The following is a 22396-nucleotide window of genomic DNA, read 5'->3' as shown; positions in this document are numbered from 1 at the left end:
AATCAATCAATCGACCCTTCAATGGTACAATCACTGATGGCAATCTTTACTGAGAATCATTTTCACTGTACAAGCAGATATAAATATGCAACCATAAAACTTTGAGCATACAGTTAGTGTTCAGTAACCCATTGACTAATATGCCAAAGCTGGACTCAAGGATTCCAATGGAAAAAGACTTTAAACTACTTAGTAATTAAAAAATAGTGGGAACAAAACAAATGAACAGGAGGAAAAAACTACAACAGAAATCCATGACATTGTATCTGCCTGACGGTATTGTACAAAAACAGCCGAGGCTGCAGTAACACATGGCCAGAGGACATGTAGTGGAGTAGTTTTTAAACCCAAGAGCCCAAAATCACAAACATTTCAAACAAGCCAGCAGACTGTTTACATAGAGGTATGTTGGATTGAAAGTGTACTGCACTAAATATTGACATTGAGTGCTGCTTGGCTAGTCCAGCATTCTGTAAAACAGATGTTTCAGGAGTTTGCAATGCTGCCGATCAGTGACATGTCCTGGTTCAGAAGCAAGACTGAGCTCTGCACTGTTTACTCTTTCGGGGAAACACTGCCTCCTGGTGGACCTACCGATCATCTTCAGGCTTCACAACTTGACCCCTCTGTTAGAAGATGAAGCTAACGGATGCATTGTGCAGCAAAGACACCTGATTTGAGAAAGCTAGAGGGTTAGAGTATATGGGATTTTCACAAAGCCTTACATATAGATTCCTCTTAATCAATGATAGAAATAGGATCGTAAAATTAGCGCCATCTGTTCACAGGTGTTTCCAGCTTTTATGCATTTCTAAAACACAAAAAAAGAAAGATATCAACTTGTCTATCACTGAGGTTGCTTTACAATGATCACGCAAGACACCAGCATTAAAGAGATGGGGCTTTGTGTGTGTGTCCAATCCAGACGTTACTGCAGCCTTCACTTGAAAGTCCCAGGCTTTAAAGGCGTTAGGGCATTGGGAGGGCTTGGCCAAGGCTTGAGGCGGGGAGGAGTGCAATCTCGGGTCCAGGGGAAGTGGGGAGGGGTCAGTCACAAAGGCGTCATACAGAAGGGTCAAAGGTCAGGAGTATATACAGAGTGGGAGGAAGCCTTTACTGTCGGCTCTTCAGGGAGTCCACCAGCCTGCAGAGACAGAGAGCAAATAGAGTTCAGCCTCAGCAAACACAATGAACAGAACAGGTTGTCCAACATGAACCAATACTGCATGGGTTATGAAGTGGAATAAACTCCTTCTTCCTCCACATTGTCTTTCTGCTGTTTTTAAATAACTAGCTGGCGTTCTCCCAAATGTGGATCTTGAGGGAAATAGAAATCTAAACATTCAATACGGTGTTATGTTACCATCTATTCTAAAATATACTAAAAACTCTACATAGTCTGTGTCTGCATGGTTAATTCCTACCATTCCATTGCATCATCCAGGCCTGTGCCCTTCGTGGCCGAGGTTTTGAAGATCTGCCATTTCCTGTCTTTGAGGGCGGGCAGGCCCAGCGAGTTGGCCACCTCAGTGGGCGTCATCGCCTGATCCATGTCCTGTTTGTTTGCAAATACCACCAGGATGGCTTTCTTCAGCTCTTCCTCCTGCGTAAAACACGAGGTCGCAAAATGACATCATGAAACAAGAGGAAGAGAGCCAGAGATAAAGCAATTACAAATGTCTGTGTGATGGAAGCAAAAACACTGAAACTAAATACTTTGAGAAAAATTAACCACTCTTAAATATGTAATATCATCTCACATCTGGATTCAACCAAGACCCATGATTTTTCTTTCCTGAGTTAACTATATTTGGTCAAAAATTACTTATTATAAAATCTTATCCAGACCAAGAGTAGGACAAGTGGGAAATGTGACCTCATGTAGGCAGTAGAGGAAAGGTTAGGATATTTAAAATGAGTCAAATTGCTTCTTTGTAGGCATTTGATGTCAGAGAAATCTATCCAATAGTAGCTGACTGGAGCTTGTAATGAAATATATTGGTTTAATGTGGTAGGGTGGAGTTGAGAATACGCCCACTAACCTCCAACATGGCCACCAGCTCAGACTTTGAGATGCCCATCCTGTCACGGTCACTGCTGTCCACCACGTAGATGACTGCGTCTGTGTTTGAGTAGTAGCACCGCCAGTAGGGCCTGTCGAGCAGAGAGAGGAGATCAAAGGTTATAAGACGGAAGACAGAGAGGAGGACGGAGACAGAAGGCCATCACACTCTTTGGAGTACATCCCCGATCTGCCTCTTACCTGATACTCGTCTGTCCTCCCAGATCCCACACCTGGAACTTCAGGTTTCTGTATGTGACGGTCTCAACGTTGAAGCCGATTGCTGCGCGGAGAGAAATCCAAAGGGTACAGTATGAGCATGATTATCACCAGCGTCTCATCTGGATGTGCAGTGTTTGCTGTCATGGTTTCAGTGCTAATCAGAATTAACCCCCTTGGTGGAAATCATGCAAATATTTAGCATCTGATCATTTACATTGCTAAATAACGAGGGAAAGGCTGCTAAAATAACTCTTGTGCAATCCACTGCAAAGAAAGTCCGCAATTTAAATGCAATATGTGATTGAATATTGAATTACAATCCTGTCTTTGTAAAACAAAGAGATATTTAAAAGTCATTATGGTTTGGATCAGGTTAATATCTTGCTTTAAAGTCACACATGTGCGTGATTTACTTTCATCTCAATGTAAAAAACACAAAGTGACGGGTTCTTGGTATAGGTACTTTTTATTCTATACTATTTGTTTTTCCAATGAAATCAGAACTGTCCTTACCTACATCACTACAATAATTAACTGTAGTAATCCAATGGGGGAAACTGGTTTCTTTTATTTGCTCATCTTCAATCAAACCCTTCAAAGTGTGTCAAATAAAAATGTGGACCAGACTGGTTGGCTCTGTTCACCATACCCTGCCATGTAATAGCATTATTCATAATCTTATTGTGCATGTGTAGGTTGTTATACCACTGTATGAAAAAAAGGGAATCTAATAAACAGAAATGTATTTAAGGATGTGGAAATGATGGAAAAAAAGAGCAAACCAGTACATACTGGGGATTGTGGTGACCACCTCTCCAACCTGCAGTCGGTACAGTATGGTTGTTTTTCCTGCGCCGTCCAAACCCAGGATCAGAATCCTCATCTCCCTGGTGCCAAACAGGCCTGAGAAGAGGCTAGAGAAGAAACCACCTGAAGAAGGAAACAGTGTTAATGCTGAGAAAAGTGCCTTTTGATTAATGATCCACTATAACAGCAAACAGTTTGAAAGTGTTGAAGGTAATCAACTTAGATCAGGGGTGTCCAAACTTTTTTCACCGAGGGTCACATACAGAATACTATACGGAGAGCTGGGCCACTTATAGAGGTGAATATTGCCTCATAAGTTAAATTATAAGTTAGCAAAACAAACAAAATGTAGGTGAATAATGCGCAATACTTGGAAATGCTTTAAGGGAAAATCAGCCTACATCCCATCTGTCTTTAGGGCTTCATTTATTTTGTTGGCAGCTCATTTCTTAAAACAGAAGCCTCAGATTGCTTATAATAAGAGTAAATATGAAGCTTCAACTTCAAGATTATTATGGAAATAAGTTATTGGGGATAACACATATATTTGAGAAGTATAATATAATCCAAGCAAAAGTTTAATTTGTGGGCCATATTCCATTATACTTTTAGAATTTGCTGAGGGCCAATTCAATATGGCCTGCGGGCCGCATTTGGCCCCAGGGCCGTAGTTTGGACACCCCCGACTTAGATGAAAAATGTAAAATGATTGACAAAATATAAAATGATTCAATGTAAAACCGACCATGAGATTAGTAGTTACTTTGCCTGCTAGAATAATTTCAAAAACAGATAGAAATGTGAAAGACATGGGAGTGAATCAAACGTAAAAGAGTGAGCTTTTCTACAACTTGAAGAGCTCTTTTCCCGGATTTGCATGAATCACCTAACGAGTTGTCAGTGGTTAAGCACTTAGCTCAGGTTGGGTTAGCTTAGCTGCAGCTATTGAAGTTGAGGCATGATTTAGTTAAATGAAGACGCCAGGTGGTTATGCTTTATTCCTTACATATCTTAAAGCAACTAGCCTGAATATCATCGAGACACAGCGATTACAATCTGTCCACACACAAACACACCATGGATGAGAAACACACGGTATTCCTAGTAAATAGCTAGCATTTAACGCTAGCTTCCTAGCAGGCAGCAGTCGCAATCCTCCTTAAATGCAGCAGGAAGATAGAAACAAAAGCTACATCGGTATCTAATAATTCATGTGTATGAAAGTTATAAGTGATTGAAAGATAAATGCATATTTTATCGACAAATAGTTCAAATACTGACCCATTTCGATAAGACTACGGTCCTTCGTTCAGCTTGGAAAGACTTCCGTGTGGTTGACGTGTCGCTGAACTGTCACCAACTCTAGCTTCGATTTTGTTTCCTAACATTCAACATATTCAAAGTGCGATGTTTAACTGTACATTTGACAAATAATAACCAATGTAACAATTTACGAAAATCAGCAATATATTTGACACATTGTGAGTCTTATAGATTTAATTAACGTATTTCTAAATTATAAAAACATAAATCTTTTTATCGAAAGTGCTGTTATTGAAAAGAGGATTTACCCAAAGCGTTAGCGCAGGGTACATTCATGAAGCAAAATCGGTGTCGTGTTCCCAATTGTTTATAATCAATTCTTTTTAAAATTTAAAACACGTTTATCACATGCTAAAACATTCATTAATACAATCAAAGAGTAATTATTAAAATTTAAAAAGCGAACATGTAAATATATTTTTTTAAACAAATTATGGGATAACCACGGAACTAAACAAAATGCAGTAACATCTATCCTTATAGAAGGGGATGAGCTACCGTAAATGACGAGTTGTCTTGAATGCAACACATTCGACGAAGGAGTTGCCCTCTCCCAACAGCATCACATTTATGATAACCTCAGACAAGAAAGATTTTGGAGATAGATGTAAAAGCTGCTTCATGCAATATTAATTTGATGCAAAATGCAACCCTTCTGAACAGTTAAGAATAACTTTATAATGCGGGAATTGCTCTGAGGTTTAATTATTAACGGATGGACCTGGTGACTGTCGGCTGAGACATCATTTACGACCGGCGGTGAGACAGACGAGGCGGGACCGGGATGGTGGAGCGGTCGGACCGAGCCCCTCTGCTGGACTGGGAGGAGGTTCCGTCCGCGGAGAAGCCCGGAGGAGCAGTACCGGCGGCAGTACACGCAAAGGACCGACTGGCGAGCCCCTCAAAGAGCCGTACTTCACCAGGATGCTCTGCGCCGGGGTGGAGCAGCGGACCAGGGGGTCCCACTTCCAGCAGGTCTGTCTCCGACGGCTGCAGCGCCCCACCCGCGACCTCGGCGGGCAAGGATGAAAACCTGCATTCCGACAACGAGGAGCATCTCTCGGATCCAGGATCAACAGAGGAGTCTTTGGATGACAGGATGGTGAAATGGGAGGAAAAGGACCAGATCGTGTCGGTCTTTGTGGTTACGTTCAACACCAGATCAGGTGGGACATAAAATATGCAACATGGAATTATCATCACTATATTAGACACAATAAATGGAAATTATCTTTATAGACAGGTAATGGGAAAGCAGATGCATCGTCTAAGGGAAGCAATCCACAGTCTGACGCCCAAAATGCAGAGAGCATGTTTGTATCAAGTCTGCAGAACCTTCTCCTACAGGTGTGGCTTTTTCTGACCTGGCTTTAAGTTAGGAGACATGATTAAAAGCCCTGTGTAGCCTAAATACAGAACAGACATGTCAGGATGACAGCTGTGGTGGAAATCAATCAGCTGGTCCTTTATGCAGGCCTATACATTTTTAATGAGGGGCATGTTGAAGACAAGGCGAGCCCCTGTGAAATAGTACCCAACAAGGTTATATCGCCTAGAGTGCTTATCAATTTAAGAATCAGAAGATTTAATGTTTCAAAATGATTTCAAAGAAACTCACAGAAGAGATTCCCTTCAGGGTGTAGCTGGGTGCTTTATGGTTTTGCACCATGTCAGGCTGACACAGGATATGCAGAAAAGGGTGAGGCAATAACAGGTTTTAATATGCTTTTTAGATTTGCTCAGTGAAATGGTCACTGAAATTAATACTACACTACAACCACATGTCACACTGAAAAAAACATCCAGGTGGTGTATCTGGATTACATTTTGTTCTGTACAGTACAATAGCGCTGTTATCTTTTCCCTCCACTAATGAGCTGATGCCACATTTTACCTTAGCACCAGAGTCAGGATTCACAGGGTCACGCAAAACAGAATAAAACAGGATACTTTTTTCATCAGGATGTGAACAGAATCAGAAGGTGAATCTATGATATGAAATGATATTATATAAAATACACCACTGCTCTGTCTATTAATATAACGTGCACCTAGAGCCGAAAACCTACCATTTAAGCAGTATGTTATTATATGTGTTCATATTTGCAGAATAGTGCAACCACGATGAATTGGTGTGTAACACATTGCACATAGCTGAAGTATTTTCTACAATCATCAAATATGTAGTTTGTGAACTCAAAACTAACTTACATACGTCTGTCTCACTGTTTGGCAAGTCACTAGAAATTGCCAAATGTATTTCTGTATTTCTCCATTTTCAAAGGTTTTTAGTGAGTGTTTATTAGACCTTTTCTTATTAAAGAGTGCAGCATAAAAGTGACAGGAAATTAAGACAGGGAAGAAGCTCTAGAGACATGCAACACTGTCAGAAAGAAACAGAGATGGTTCCTTCTTTTAAGCCAGGGGTGTCCAAACTACGGCCCTGGGGCCAAATGCGGCCCGCAGGCCATATTGAATTGGCCCTCAGCAAATTCTTAAAGTATAATGGAATATGGCCCACAAATTAAACTTTTGCTTGGATTATATTGTACTTCTCAAATATATGTTAAAATATATGACACAGTATGCATGTGTTAATGAGCCCAATTTCAAATAAATGTAGTCATTTTCTAACAAATCCCAATAACTTATTTCCATAATAAGCTTGAAATTGAAGCTTCATATTTACTCTTATTATAAGCAATCTGAGGCTTCTGTTTTAAGGAATGAGCTGCCAACAAAATAAATGAAACCCTAAAAAGAGATGGATGTAGGCTGATTTTCCCTTAAAGCATTTCCAAGTATTGCGCATTATTCACCTACATTTGATTTGTTTTGCTAACTTATAATTTAACTCATGAGGCAATATTCACCTCTATAAGTGGCCCAGCTCTCCTTATAGTATTCTGTATGTGGCCCTTGGCGAAAAAAGTTTGGACACCCCTGTTTTAAGCAAACAAATGAGATCGAAAGCATTACTCAAACACTTCTAAGTCTTTTCTGTACTAGAGCAGGAAGAAGATCAATTACTTCCCCTAAAATAAAGCTGCATAAGGGTGACATAGACAATCCTATAATTTGAGGCTAATTTTTGTGAATAATTTAGTCAAGTATCAAGAGCCACATGACAAAGCAAAGCATTCTGAGTTTGTGCTTTTGTTCACAAATGGGATGTAAAACAAGTAATACAAACTCCTATGTCTCTAGGGGCCTTTTACACTGATCGTTCTGCACAGGAAATAGCTTTGATAGGCACTGCATGATACTTAAAGCTAAATACATAAAGTCAATAACAGCTGTCTGAGTGGTTATAGATCATATTTGGTGTTCTGCCGCAGGTGGGTGATACAGACCTGTAGGTTTGATCAGACGACTTAACTCACATCCCTGCAGGAAGTTCACTGACGGAGCTAATGTATAGCTAATGATTAGATTGAAAAACCTCGCTGGCTGAGTCACCTTCTCTGTCTCCCTGCTCCGTGTCACACCATATTTGCTCAGCTGCCGCTCGAGCGCCAGCCCTCACATAATGAATTCTAAAGAATCCAGACGAGCTGTTACTGCTGTTTCGTGAGCAAGAGAAGAAATGGTGATAATTTATTAACAGTCTGGCCTTGTGTCAGTGCTCTGTGTGTGTGTGCTTTAACGTTATCTCTCTGTTGCCGGGGCGGGATAGGAAACATGCTGGAGTGGTGTCTGCCCAAAGACATGGACCTGGAGGGAGTGGAATTCAAAGCCATCGCCAGCGGCTCCCACAGGGTCACCACAGACTTCATGTAAGCATGTGCACAAAACAGGACACAAACAAAGCTCGTTTTCAGTATTAGGATGCGGCCCCATGCCTTCCTCCTGGCAGGACAGAACTACACAAAGTGTTGCCTGGCAAAAAGGAAAGAATGCCCAGCCATCTGGCAGTGCCTTTGGTTTTCATGACTCATGGATTCATCTCTCTCTCTCTCTCTCTCTCTCTCTCTCTCTCTCTCTCTCTCTCTCTCTCTCTCTCTCTCTCTCTCTCTCTCTCTCTCTCTCTCTCTCTCTCTCTCTCTCTCTCTCTCTCTCTCTCCCCTCCGTCCATCCACAGATACTTCCGGAAGGGCTCCTACTTTGGCCTCGCCTGCTTTGCAAACATGGCGGTGGAGAGCACGGTGGAGAGGGGTGCGAGGATGAAGTCGGTAGGGATCCTGTCGCCTTCCTACACCCTGCTCTACCGCTACATGAGCTTTCTGGAGCATCAGGTCAGGTAAGAGGAGCTGGTTTGTTGAAATACCTGAGATATTCCTTCAACAAAAACAACTACAGCTCCAAATATAAATTGATTAGTTGTCAATTATTACATGAATTGCCTTTTGCCTATACATATTTTGTAAATCAAGGGCTTTTTTAAAGCAAAAAAAGTCAAACATCTCTGATTATTTAAGTTAAAGAGGTCTTATTATGCTTTTGGGGGGTTTCCCTTTACTGTAGTGTGTTAAATAGGTTTTAGTGCATGTAAATGGTCTTCAAAGGCTAAATTCCCAAAGTTCCCTCCAGAGGGAGTTTGTCTCCCACACACTGCCTGAAAAATGTTTTGAAAAATCTCCTTTAATTTGTTTAATTTTTCACCCAAAGAGCACTGTATGTCCCGTGACACTACTACCACTTAGAGGTTTAATGTGTGTCAATATTAGTCCTAAGGTAAGTTCCCATATGACCACAAGGGGCTGCTAGTCAGACTCTTCTTAGCATAGTTCCTCTTTTCCATATCTCAAATAGATCACTCTCACACTTTCCTGTTTTCTCTTCCCATATATCAAAATTACACTTCATTAACCCCATTCATAACTTTGTTGGGGTTGAACACCACATGAACTTCATTGTTAATCCCAAGATCTGTCACACTTTCTCTTTGAACACAGTTCTCTTTATATTCAGTCCCGTCTTTCTCTCTGCCTCAGTTCCCACCCTGCTGGCCTCCAGTCATGCAGCGGTCATGCTCTTTACTCATCATTCACTGCATTGCTTGCTCCAGATTCCCCATCTGCTGACTGCCATGCCACATTACATCAACGGCTCACTGTTGGTTGTTAAGTGTTTAACACATCAAGGAATTTGTGGATACTTTTCTCTCTCTCTCTCTCTCTCTCTCTCTCTCTCTCTCTCTCTCTCTCTCTCTCTCTCTCTCTCTCTCTCTCTCTCTCTCTCTCTCTCTCTCTCTCTCTCTCTCTCTCTCTCTCTCTCTCTCTCTCTCCCCCTCCTTTTTCATTTCTGATCTTCAGTCTTTTGCTTGTCTTCCCCTGGCTTCCTCCTGCAGCTAGTGGAACTGATTAGCTTTACATAGAAATGCTAATGATGCTAACAGTAAACACAGGAGTGATAGTTGGAGATGTGCCTTGACTTTTAATTATTTTAGCCTAAAATATGTATGCAACTCCACAGTTTGTGACACAAGAACGACAGCTGTTTGTTAATCTTATATAACAACTACAACTTGTATTAGTTGGTAGATTCCCCCTTTAAAGGCCAATGTTCACATTTTTTGCTAAATTCATTTCTCAATTGATGGTTGTTTAGTAGAAGTACAAATTAAACTGAAGATATGCAAACATGTTGCTGCAAATATATTGATTTTAAGCTTTGAAATATTCCAGTTTTAATGTCCCTTAATATCACTTTTTGTCCAGGCTTCAGCTTCAGACCCCAGGCCACTACTCACCTCTGGAGGCCTTTTATGAGGACAAGAGAGCAATACTGCCCCCCAGCGGTGATGGTGTTGTTAGTGCATGTCCAGCCAACGCCTGGGGGGCTGCAATCAACCACAGCATGCACCCTGAGATGAAGGTAAGGACATTTCCTCTTCTACAGCTACATCAGCTGATGTTTATTTTTTACAAAGTATGGCTCAATAACCTTGTGTGTCTCTGTGTTTGAATACCTGGGGAGCAGATCACCCACCCAGCAGGCTGCATGTCCCAGTTCATCCGCTTCTTTGGGGAGCAGATTATGGTGCTGTGGAAACTGGCTCTCCTCCGCAGGCGCATCCTTATCTTCTCCCCGCCACCTGTGGGCGTGGTCTGCTACAGAGGTAAGAACGGAATTATCTAAATAGAAATGTGAAGGAATAGTTTTAGGAGTTCTGCATATTTTCTTTTCTTGCTAGTTTTTCTCACGCCACATCAGTGTTGGACAATACACACGTCATGCACTCACTCAAATCCTGTGTCGATGTCTTTCTCTCCCAAACTTGTTTATCATTTTTATAATTTCACCCCTTCTTTCCCTTGTCTCTCTCAGTGTACTGCTGCTGTTGCCTGGCAAACATTTCCATCCCAGGGATCGGTGTGGCTGTGCCCGAGTTCCGCCCCTTCTTCTACGTTAACGTGGCCGATATCAGCGCTCTGGAGAACGAGCTCTCCTACGTAGCGTGTAAGTAGATACTCTAAAAGGACTGGGTGTTGTTTTATTGCAGGTACTATTAGCATCTCCGTCTCAAATCTTGTGCGTTTGCATGTTTAGGTACTACTGAAAAGATCTTTGAGGAGAAGAAGGATCTGTATGATGTGTATGTTGACAATCAGAATGTAAAGACCTACAGGGATGGTTTGAAGCCTCTGCTCCGCCTCAGCACCTGCAGACAGGGAGAAATATCGCAAGCTCACTGAACAGAGGTAGGTGACACTTTTAACGACATCATGACTTATAACCATTCAACAACACATACACTGTTCTGCTGCCCTAAATACTTCAAAATGTGAATTAAGCTTCAACTGAAAATAGTCCCCAATACACTTACAATTTCCTCTTTTGCTAATATTTAAGGAAAAACAACACTTCTCATATATTTTCAGGACATATTTTTTACCTAAAAATAGTGCATGCTCCTCTGCAGGTTTTTAAAGGAAAAGCTAGGAATAAAGTGTGTGTGTGTGTGTGTGTGTGTGTGTGTGTGTGTGTGTGTGTGTGTGTGTGTGTGTGTGTGTGTGTGTGTGTGTGTGTGTGTGTGTGTGTGTGTGTGTGTGTGTGTAGGCAGATGTTGCTGTACTCCCAGGAGGAGAATGGAGACTGTGTGTCCAGTGAAGAGGATCTTTTTATTCTGTAAGTACAACATGATTTATTTATCCAGCCAGTGGAGCAGTAACCATTGACAGACAGGGGGGGGGGGTTAAAAAGTCATGTTAAAGTACTCACCCTTCCTTCTAAATCTCTATTTATCCAGGTTTTTCCTGGAGCAGAACAACAGGATTTTCCAGACCCTCAGCGAGGTGGCAGCTAGCCCCGATCCCACGCTGACCCATGAGAGTGTGAGGGCCATGGGTCTGGATCCCCATGGAGACAGGCTCTTTCTGCTTCACCTGCTGGAGATCTATGGCTACGACACCTTGCTGGTGTCCGAGCAGCTGTGCTGCAGTTGAGGAATTATGGACGGCTGGCTTTATGCCTTTCACCACTGTTGGTTTAAAAAAAGGAGGTACATTTGCCTCGAGAAAATGTTGAGTGCTGCACTACTGGCTTCTTGGAGTCTTACAGATTGTTTCTTTTGTCGTATATCCCCAGAGCTTATTTTGTTCACCCTGGTTCTGCTCTCTCACAGCCTTATGGCCGGAGCAACAATCAGTCAACTCATTTATTATAACAAGAAATGTGGTCAGTTCTCCTTGATACAGCCTCATGCAGATGCATTTCTCTGAAAATGATACCCTGGATTGGATACAGCTGCAGTATTTTAACACTGATGTGTGTTTGAATGCCATGGAGGGCAGGGCCAAACCCAAGAGGAGATCAATAAAATACTAAAGTGGCCTGAACTGCACTCAACATCAAGTAGAGAGAGAAAGCAAGAGACGTCCCTCAAGATGTCCTCCTGTGATTTGGAGAATTTCTGTGAACAAAACGGAGGAGTGATGTATGAAAGTGAAGAAGAGAGGTAGCCATCCTGTAGATAATCCGGTTTTTCCCCCTTTATGTATAGTGTGTCAACGTATGTGTGATATGGGTCTGCCCCTCTGCCAATGTTGCTTTCCTTGTATCAAGTGCTGGATTTAAACATCTCATTTTTTAAGCCTCCGTGTTAAAATCAGGGCGCACTTTCTTGAAACGTATGTCACTACAAGCAGGTCAAACCACTTCTGTCTTTAAGAGCCATGTCTGTAATAAGCACTGAGGTTTAACTTGACCATAACCAGCTTGCCATTTAATTTTAAGACAAATAGTTTTTGCCCTGAGCTAAGACCAAATCATATTTTCTATTGATGTCAAAAAGGTAAGGTTGATTATGCCCACAGAGGTGATTTGAAATCTTATGTGCACCGACCCCGTCTGCCTGGCCTCCAGTTCGCAAGAAGGCACTGCTACAGAAAGATGCTTGTTTGGTCTCTCATGCTTTCCCCAATATGTCTAGTTGTGTTTTTGACAGGCCTTTAAGGGTTGAGTAGTTAAAGGATTCCTGAGATAATTTAATTAACAACTCCTGTCTGCAGATTAGATTATAGAGAGCCAGTTTAAACACAATACTATCACTAAAGCTTTTCACATGAAGCACAATTAGCATATGCTCATCAGCAAGGTTGTTATCTTATGTTGTGTATTGCTGTAAAAAACAAGTGTTCCTCAGTCAAGAAGTAAGAACCTTACAGCTGTATTAATCAAATTGACAATGGAGGAAAACTTGAGTAATTCATACTCTTTTAAGTTGTGACATCATCTCTGTCTTAATGGCTGACGTGTTAGAAGTTATCGGACATTAGCATTCACGTGGAGGCCTGATTCTTCAATCTCTATTTTGGTCTTCACCAACTTCTGAGAAAATTAGCTTTGAGCTGCTAGTTGTCCCACTGTCCTTACTAGCTAGCTTTAGCTGCTCACTTCAATGATTAGTGCAATAGAGGTAGCATACGATAGCTTTATGAGACAGTTCTGCTGAAAACAATTGAAGATGGAAACATAATACATGTTCAATAAAACCAGAACTAGTTAAACCTCATAAAGCTACAGGGATTAGCGAGCAACCTTGCATTCCTAGCAAGTTAGTGAGCTACATTCCATGTAGTTATTTGGGCCTCTGTTGTAATACATCCTGATTAATGCAGCTTTAAGCAGTTTTCCCTTTGAAGGGATATATGATCTTAGCCTGCATACATCCATTGATCAGGTATTGTTTTGATTGCTCAGAAAAATCCATTTAGGGGTGGAATGACCCAACCATCACAACGCAAATGCCACAATGAAAGACATGCGTCGAGATCAATTCTGTTGACATGACAAAAAAGTAAATCATCGTGTTAACTTGCATTTAAATGGGATGTTTCCTCTTTCTGATTGAAACATATATCTCACAATAAGCTTACCCACACAAGAGATGCTGTACAACTAATAATTAGTATTTTATGTTTTACAGGGATCATTTTGATCTTTCTTTTGAGTTTTAGCTGTGAAATGTTTCGAGTGTAAATATTAAATTGCTGTAACTTTATCTGTGAAGAAATGGGATCAGTTGAATGTGTTTTATAAGGCAATTATGATCCCACAGAGCCTCTGTGTATCACTGATGCAATTATGTGTTCAACTGTCCACTGTAAGAAAACAACCTTGAGAATATTTTCACGTCACATCGCATGGCACCTTAGATCACGTGTACATAGCTGAAGCAGCCATTGTAGTTGAAGGGATTGTCCAACTCATGTTAAAATTCCTTCACTTTATTTATTTTACTGTAAACCATTTCAGAAATAAAGTGCAATGACACTTATAAGGAAAACACTGTCTGGATATTGTTATTAACACAATTTACATTCCTTAATTACTTTAAGATTTCATACATTTCATCAAATGTTCATTTCAAAGCCATCTCTAACATCAATGGACCTTTGTCTGTTCTGTGCCCATATACCTTCAAAAGTCCCTGTTCTTGAGCGTTCAGGAGTTATCAATGTCTTCAATGATGACAAATTCCTCGGAAGGACACATACTTTCATCACTGACACATCTTCTGAGTGTGCACTGCCCTCCCGTCACAGCAGCTTTCAGAACAGCCAGCCAGCTCTGTTTGAGGTCCAAACCAGCGCAGGAGAACGTGTGGGTGGTGTTGGATTGTCTTAAACAGAAACAAGGCCGACCCTGGAGCTTCTGAGGGGAATCGTCCACACTGCATCCCAGCAGAGGTATACTGGATAGAGGCTTTACCTCCTGGAGACATGAGAGGGTGAATGAAAGGGATTAAAAAGAAGCTGGATGGCAAGATGTCTAATAGAGAACATGCAGTAATGTGACTTTTTATAGTGATGGCAAACACAAAAGTGTGTTGTGTAGATCACAAGATTAAAAGATAGGATATTACATAGTTTCTTTGGACAACAATACACTTTTTTCTGATATGACGTAGCCTGCCACATTGCACTTTCCATTTCATTCAAATCAGGGTGTTGCAAATGACATGACATATGACACATGACATTGAGAAACAATATCTCACAAAATCTGTATTTTCCATCCCTTAAGGGTTTTATTTATAAAACAAGAAGTGGTTTCAGTACTCCAACACCCAGCCTGACTGTTTATGCAGTTGATTGCACAACAGCTCTTCACATTTCAGCAGTATTTCCCTTTTCCATACGAGTGCATGTAGTCCGTTTTGTGTTTGGAGAGGAGTGACTGTGGTGACATTTGTGTGTATGACAACATCACTCAATAACAGACATATTAAGAGTATGCGGCTCTAAGGCTGGGCGGTAAGGCCAAACTGTTCTATCCTGATATAAGCTGTTAAGGCACCATAAATAAAAGGACTTTGAATGTTTTCTCATTTAATTAGAAACTAAGGGCAAACAGTTTTGAGTGAAATTATAGAGAAAAAAGGACAGTCGATAGTTATGCTAATTTATGGCAAAGCCCAGTGAGTAAGAAAATAAAGGAATAGCGTCTACATAATAAACTCTAGGATTAAACAGTACATCACAATGTTAGAGATCCCTACCTGTGGAGCAGTGTACAGGTGGAGGACTGGCGGTTCAATGCAGGTGATGACAGACCACACTTGTTGACAGGTCTTAGGGTTGTCGCCATATAGCAGGAAGCCACTCATTACGCAATCTCTAGACACTATGGAGGCCTCGGACTGGGAGAACACACATACAAGAAAACACAATGCTGTTTGAGACTAACATCCGTTTAATGTTTAATTCACTTTCCTTAAACCTTTATAAAGAACAAGGCTAACCTCCAGTGTTCTCCTCTTCTTCCCCTCCATACTCTCCCCTCTCTGAGCCATCAGGACGGAGTAGCAGGCTTTACACACTTTGTTCAGCTTGTTGCCATCGTACTCTAAAGGCACTTTGTTGTCTGAACACTTCCAGCATACCACCTGAAGAGCAGAAAAAACATCACTATCTTATCCTAAAATAAGCACATGTCTGGATTGTGTTCAGTGCATTTAACACAAACAAGTCAGGAAGGGCGTCACTTGTAAAGGTGTTAGGAAAGTATGGGGATTTTTAAATGCTCTTCAACATACTGTATACACTTTTAGATGATGTAATAAGGAGACTAGTTTGAAGTTAGAGTAAATCATTTCCAAAACTTTAAGATTTTACTGATCAGAGTCTTCTGGTTTTTGTGTTCAAGTCCCCTGCCATTCACTCACACAGCCACAGGCTCTGCAGTGATGTCTTCTCCTGGTGAGCGCGTTGAAAGGTTCCTGGCATTTCATACACAAGGTCACTTCGTTGTCCCTGATCCAGCGAGGGGCACGCCGGCCAAGTTCTTCCATCTGCAAATCACATGGGAGTGCCATTTTCTAAAACAAATTAAAAATAACATTCTGAAATAATCAATAACCCAACTTACTGGTTGTTCTTCCTTTATCTCCTTTGAAGCCAATTTGAAGGTTTCATTTTTCTTCTGAAACGTGTCAATGGCCTCCTGAATCACCTGGATCCAATCATCTCTGTCTTGTTCCGAGCTTGAAATTCACAAAAAACCCATGAACTGCATTAAATGAGATGCAATGTCAATTTTGTGACATTATATAATACAGGATAATGTGTTCACTGCTGATGTTCCTAATACGAATTTCACACACCTGGCCTGCAGCTCAAGGATCCTCTCTTTCCCAGAGACCTGGAAGGTGTACAGGTGGTCTTCATTGGTGGTCTGCTGCACCTGCATGCCATCCACTCCGATCCTGCAGCGGACATTAAACCGCTGCCCAACAAGGGAGAATTTTGGAAGGCAGCACAGCAGGAAGTTGTTAAACTGTGAAAAACCAGATGTTATCGATAAGGTTTAAGAAGAAGGACAGTCTTGCCAGGTTACGGATAATTTTGAGTGCAAAGGTGCAGTGACTCTGCATCTGTTTCTAACCAGGAAGAGGTGCCTCTCCATGGCCGAGGTGTTCCTGGCAGCAAGCTTGAGCAGACGGCCTTCCCTGAGGAACTCGTTGGTGGGGTTGACCACCTCCTCGTCTCCAACCATCTCAGAGATCTCCAGCAGACGCTTCAGGCTCTCCTACAGGTAAAGAGAGAGAAACAGATCTGTATTTCCCTGGAGTCATTTTAAAGATTTCACATTCGCGACAAAGATAGTCAAAATTTCAGGGTCCCTTTTGAGGATATATTAGCATAAATGTGCTGTGTGCTAGTGACGAATCCTAGTTAGCACAATAGTAAATGATGTGACTTACAGCTTTGTGGATGGCACTGTTTGAGTGGGTGGCTGCCATGGAAATAGACTCCAAGGCCTCTGCAGAAAGAGACAAAGAAAGAGGTTTATTCTGCTCATGAGGGAAAATAGGCACAAAGAAATCTCTCACACTCTCAGCAGGGATGTTTATACATTAACCAAATTGAGATAGAAATAATACTACGGTGTACATACTGTGAGCAAGACTATAATCTGGGTCATCCTTGGGCAGCTTCTTGAGGTAATCCTTGAGCAGCATCTCATAACGTGGAACCCTCTGGACCGGTTCCAGCATGTGGTGCTGCAGGGTCAGGCTGCCACATTCCTCCTGACTCTAAAAACATGACAATGTTACATCCGACCTACATCATTTTAAATAAGTGAGTACAAACGCATATCTTGCTGGAAGCGTCTTACCTGTATCTCCTGGACGATGTTTCTGAAGACAGAGGAGCGTTCAGTCCAGGTCCTCACCAGCTCCATGGCCTGGTCAAAGTTCCTGACGTAGTTGGCATACATCCTCAGGAAGGGTGCGTGTTTCAGCAGGACAGTACCAAGGCCAGGGCTCTCACACCTAAAGGTTTAGAGTAAGCAATAGCTTTGTCTGTTATGTGCTTCGTTTTTATGAAGCTATCCAATTTGAGCAGAAGATATTCCTGACACAATTATTTTTACTATTCAACTGCAGCCCTAGATGCATCCAGCTACCATAAACAGTTGAGGCATCATTAAAAACCTACCTCCAACCATGTTTTTAGAAAAAAATGACACAGCTTTAATGAGACGGTTGGAAAATGTGTCACCTACCAAGTTGCACTCCTACAATAATGGGCAGGATTGTCTGCACATTGTCTCGGTCTAACATGCGATCACTCACCAGTGGCCGATGCAGCTCTCCAGGTCAGGCAGCAGGAACTGGCTGTGGAAGGAGTAGATGGAAGAGATGTTGGAGAAGATGCTTCTTATCGCGTCAGGAGGAAAGGAGCCTCGGCCTGACTCTTCTGTGAGCCGCGAGCAGAACACCTGTGACAGGAGTTATAGAATTCACTTTAACAGATAACGCTACACAGGAAAAGTAATAAAAAAGAAAGGGAAACGAGAATGTGAATACACGGCCATAGTTATCCTTAGTCTCAGAGTCAACTAAAGTGTCCCCGTTACATTTTATTAGGAAGCCACAGATTCCCCACTCACCTGGTCTAGCAGGTAGAGACGAGCCACGTAGGCTCTCTCGGTCTGCAGCAGCTCTTTTGCTATATTGTACAATTTCTGCTTTGTGTTTTCTTCATTTTTAGGCTCGCCTTCTTCTCTTCCCTTTCTCATTTCATCATATTGTTCATCTTTAAAGTCATTGTGGATCCGGGCAACTTCTGTATTTGGCTCATTCCACTGGCAGGAAGACTTTGAGCCATAATCAACGGGTATCTTGCTTTCTGCCATTTTGTCATTGAAACCGTTCCCATTTATTAATGTGCCCTCTCTTCCCTGCACTTTGCCATTCCTTTGTCCTGGGGAATGGTCTCTGCCAATGCTCGATAGATGGGATTCACTTGCTGCGTGTCTGAGTCCATGGTTAACCGGTGATCTGATGGTGATGACTGGCCCTTTGCAGTTGGGGGATTGCAGAGGAGAGCGATCAACCTTTTCCGTTAGAATCCTGCAGAAATTAAGTGTTCACATTACTGAAAATCATAAAGACATGGATAAATGATTGGTCATTAGTTATATAAAAAGGTATTGAGTCAATCAAGTTGCATAAATGTATGAAATCAATTTTTAAAAATCCAACCTGCTCTCATCCATGTAAACAATCAAGTCCGGCACGCTGAGGGATTTCCCCTGTTTCTTCTCTTTTCCTTCCGTCTTGCAACTTGGGATTCTGTGTAGTCCTAGCCACGATTTACAGTTTTTGACGGGTCTATAGCTTCCCATTCTCCCCTGCACAGGGCTGGGGGTCCGCAGTAATCCTGAAAGCGGGCTGCGGTTCCTTGGAGACAATTTAGCAGGGCTGTGCCTACCTTCCCTCGCTGGGCTGCAGCTGTGAAGGCCTCTTTTGCCTGGACTTGGAGAGCCTAAAAGTGGACTGCTTCTAAGAGTCCCTGGAGAGAGTCTGGCAGGGCTGATATGTGCTCCAGACACATTTAACAAACTGTTCCCTGCTCCTCTTATTGGACTAGGAGAGCCTACACAGGTCTGTGCTGGGCTGACACACCACACTCCTCTGTTAGGACTCCGGTCTTGATCTTTGCCGTTCACTTGTTGAGGTATTAGCTTTGCAGGGGGGCTATGGGATAAAGCCTGTCCTGCACTCAGAGGGCTCTGGAGGTGAGCTGGTTTAGGAGGCACTGCAAACAGAAAAACAGTCAGTGAAGACAAGCTGTAATCTCCAACAACGAGGATGGATTTATTGACTAACACTTCTTAGCAAGAGGTGAATCTGATGTGATCTCAACTGGATTTGGTTTGTTGGGGTTCATGATGTGATTCAAAATTCAATACAAAATTAAAAATAACTAACAAATCACACAATCACAATTTCAGTAGCAAATTCTTGGTTCTTCTTAGCAAAAAAGGTTTTATAAAATAGTTTTTGGGAAGTTTGATCCCCTCATACATATCATTTATTTTCAGGTTGTTGATGAAGGCTAGTGGGCCTCAGCCTACCTTGTGGTTTGAAAGGCGATCCATTAGCCGGGCTTCTTTCATTGACTTCCTCTGCCCCAGGCTTAGAGTTTGGTTCTGATCCACTCACTCGGTCACAGCTGTACGAGCCACACACTCCACTGCTCACTAGTTTTCAAAAATAAAAAAGCACACAAATATACATATATATTTACCCACAATGCATGGATATCTTTATAAACAAATGACTTTTTATAAATCACACAGATGACCGTTACAGTTGCAGACACTTTCTGCACATCTCTACACTCGTATTTTTTTATTTAATTTGCCAAAAAAGACACAAGCGCAATAAACAAAGTTGAAAAACTCTGAATGAAACGAAACATAAATCTGAACTCTCTTTCCATGCAATTACACACAAACTGTAAGGGCTACACCGATTTCAACAAAATCCTGCATGCTATATCAAAACAAATACTTAATTAGGCAGCCAAGTAGATTCATTATACACGAGTCCAGTAAGCACATAATGTTCCAAGTGGAGTTTACTGTTTGTCCAGAATCAAGGATGCATCATAGTATTCACCGCTGTTTTACTAACCTTTGACTTACATCCATACAACACAACAATCGTTTACTTTCAAATTGTGTAAGCCTTTGTTTTCGTACCTGCAGTTTATGTCCAACTTTATGCAAGATTATCCATAACTTGAACAAACTAAAGACTTGCTGTTCACGCCTGGCTCTGCTGACAAGATTTATTAGATGTGGAGAGTAAAAAGTGCTTTCTCAACACTGTAATACTTCCGCTTTGTTACTTCTCTCTTTTGTTCTTGTAGTGTACTCACTGCAGTTTTACATATTATTGTCAGGATCTCATGGGCAACTTTTGAATATAATTACTAGTACTATCCCTCCCACAGACTCTTGTAGTTTTTACACAGCAACTATTTAAATCAATCTGCATCAATTGATAGCCCTTCAGTTGTGATGCAAGAAAAAGCGTGTTTTTCCCCCATGTTACAAATTCATTGACAGCCAGTGCTTCGCCTATTTGTAAGAGTGCTTGTTTCCGTCGAGCCTCACACCAGTGGAAGAATTATTTACATTGTCGGCACTGTTTCAGGCTGCATCTGACGGTACCATTGGAGCAAACATACTTCTGTAATCCAAACAGATAGCTGTGCTTCGATGGGGGAACAGAACAGCTTTGTGTGTATGTGTGTGAGAAAGGGATTGACAAAAGCCGGTCTCAAAGTCTAGGGTGAATCAGGAGAAAGAGATTTTACTGCAGTAATCCAACAAGCCAAGAGGCGAAAATTAAAAAACATAAATTCAGTGGTATTTCATTCACACGCTGACATGAACTTAAAATAGCAGTGACTGATGTAAGCCAGGCACAAGGAGAGTTAATGCTTTAACACTTTAAGAGGGCAGTATGAGCCTCCACAATCTGGTTGGTGTGAACACAAGACCCTCCTGACATATTGGAAATTATTGAGACTATATTTTGATAGGATTTAGAAACAATAACCAGTCATATCCATTTCTTTTGTGCCATGAACTCCAACAGCCTTCCTTTGGTCACTAGAAAAACTAAGAATAAAAGGAAAAAGCTCAGAATGTAGACAGAAAGTCACTTTTTTTTTAAACGTGTTTTTCAGTTAATTTCCATAAGTGAAATCTATCTTTGTGTAGGCCTATTGTTTTGTTTACAGACACTTGCTTTACCTGCTACCCCTGTATTGTAGCTATGTTATTTGCCATAAAGATCGAGACAATAGAAGCTCAATCTTGGACAAAAGACTTAATAAGGAAGTTGAAATTATAATAAAACCAGTCAGTACAGAATGTATCAGGTGGGGTTTACTTTTTGTCAACCACAACCAATACAACAATTGCAGTGAATTTCTATGTAGTATTGTACTATTACAGCCAATATAAACCTACTGGAGGAACAATGTATTTTTTGTTTCATTATTATAATACTAGCAAAACGTTTTAAATGAAAGGTACCTCACCTGTGTCTGAGGCTACGCACTCCTCCGCACCTTTGACCTTCCGCCTGACCGCCGCTCGCCTGAACTCCTCCGCGCTGCAGTTCACGATCAGACTGTAACTCTTCTTCAAGTCAAACATTGTCACAAAGTTAAAAGCCTCAGGTCCAACTTCTTGTAGCGGAAAGAGATAAGGAGACCACGAGACTCTGAGGTTTTGTATTTCACGTGCTCAGTCAATCACTGCCTCTGATATCTCTACAGCTGTTTGATAAGCCCCGCCTCTCAGTTAAAGCACTGACCAATCAGACAGTTTCACACTGTGGAGAGACTCTGAGATTTTGACAAGATCTCAGGGTTTACGTGTTATCACTTTAAATCTGATTGAGATCTAAAATGTAATCTCCCTCGGAGAATGCATCACAGTGGCAGTGTTATGTTGCTATCCCTGTTTAAGAGTATTGAGTATTACTATTAAATTGTAATACATTACAATTAATTTAGCTGATGCTATCATCCAAAGTGCATTCAACCATGAAGAAATAAGTTCAAAAAAGCAGGAACTTTGCAATGAGCCAAACCATTTTAAGTGCTATTAGACGATAGGGTTATAATAGAACATATGTCACAATTTGTAAAAGACATCAGACATTGGATCTATCATTAGGAAGAGGTCTGATGTAAGTGTGCAACATGTTTTCATACAAACACC

At 41.4% G+C, this 22396-nt stretch overlaps 3 protein-coding genes across 3 annotated transcripts; 1 reads left to right on the top strand and 2 right to left on the bottom strand.

Moving 5' to 3' along the window:
- Positions 1-25: 25 nt before the first annotated feature.
- On the bottom strand, positions 26-4472 carry arl1 (ADP-ribosylation factor-like 1). The gene is made up of 6 exons (XM_063905062.1): positions 4373-4472; positions 3077-3214; positions 2264-2345; positions 2043-2154; positions 1425-1603; positions 26-1144 (listed from the first exon to the last, which is right to left on the bottom strand). The coding sequence occupies exons 1-6, from the start codon at positions 4374-4376 to the stop codon at positions 1114-1116; spliced, it is 546 nt and encodes a 181-aa protein (XP_063761132.1). The 5' UTR covers positions 4377-4472; the 3' UTR covers positions 26-1113.
- Positions 4473-4983: 511 nt separating this feature from the next.
- Positions 4984-14127, top strand: LOC134878887 (DENN domain-containing protein 11-like). The gene is given in 10 exon segments (XM_063905061.1): positions 4984-5580; positions 8091-8190; positions 8496-8654; positions 10075-10231; positions 10337-10475; positions 10685-10816; positions 10907-11019; positions 11021-11058; positions 11417-11485; positions 11607-14127. Coding segments are annotated over 10 exon segments (1485 nt in total). The 5' UTR covers positions 4984-5198; the 3' UTR covers positions 11803-14127.
- LOC134878885 (FYVE, RhoGEF and PH domain-containing protein 4-like) lies at positions 14070-21944 on the bottom strand. Its single transcript, XM_063905059.1, has 15 exons — positions 21709-21944; positions 19727-19852; positions 18852-19407; positions 18257-18719; positions 17940-18085; positions 17480-17636; positions 17258-17396; positions 17064-17122; positions 16745-16888; positions 16464-16636; positions 16229-16343; positions 16026-16151; positions 15603-15746; positions 15360-15500; positions 14070-14572 (listed from the first exon to the last, which is right to left on the bottom strand). The coding sequence occupies exons 1-15, from the start codon at positions 21824-21826 to the stop codon at positions 14303-14305; spliced, it is 2877 nt and encodes a 958-aa protein (XP_063761129.1). The 5' UTR covers positions 21827-21944; the 3' UTR covers positions 14070-14302.
- Between the last annotated feature and the right edge of the window lie 452 nt (positions 21945-22396).

This window comes from Eleginops maclovinus, chromosome 17, assembly GCF_036324505.1.
Source record: "Eleginops maclovinus isolate JMC-PN-2008 ecotype Puerto Natales chromosome 17, JC_Emac_rtc_rv5, whole genome shotgun sequence".
Taxonomy (NCBI): Eukaryota; Metazoa; Chordata; class Actinopteri; order Perciformes; family Eleginopidae; genus Eleginops; species Eleginops maclovinus.
Note: the sequence above shows the minus strand (reverse complement) of the source record. Positions and strands in the feature narration are given on the sequence as shown.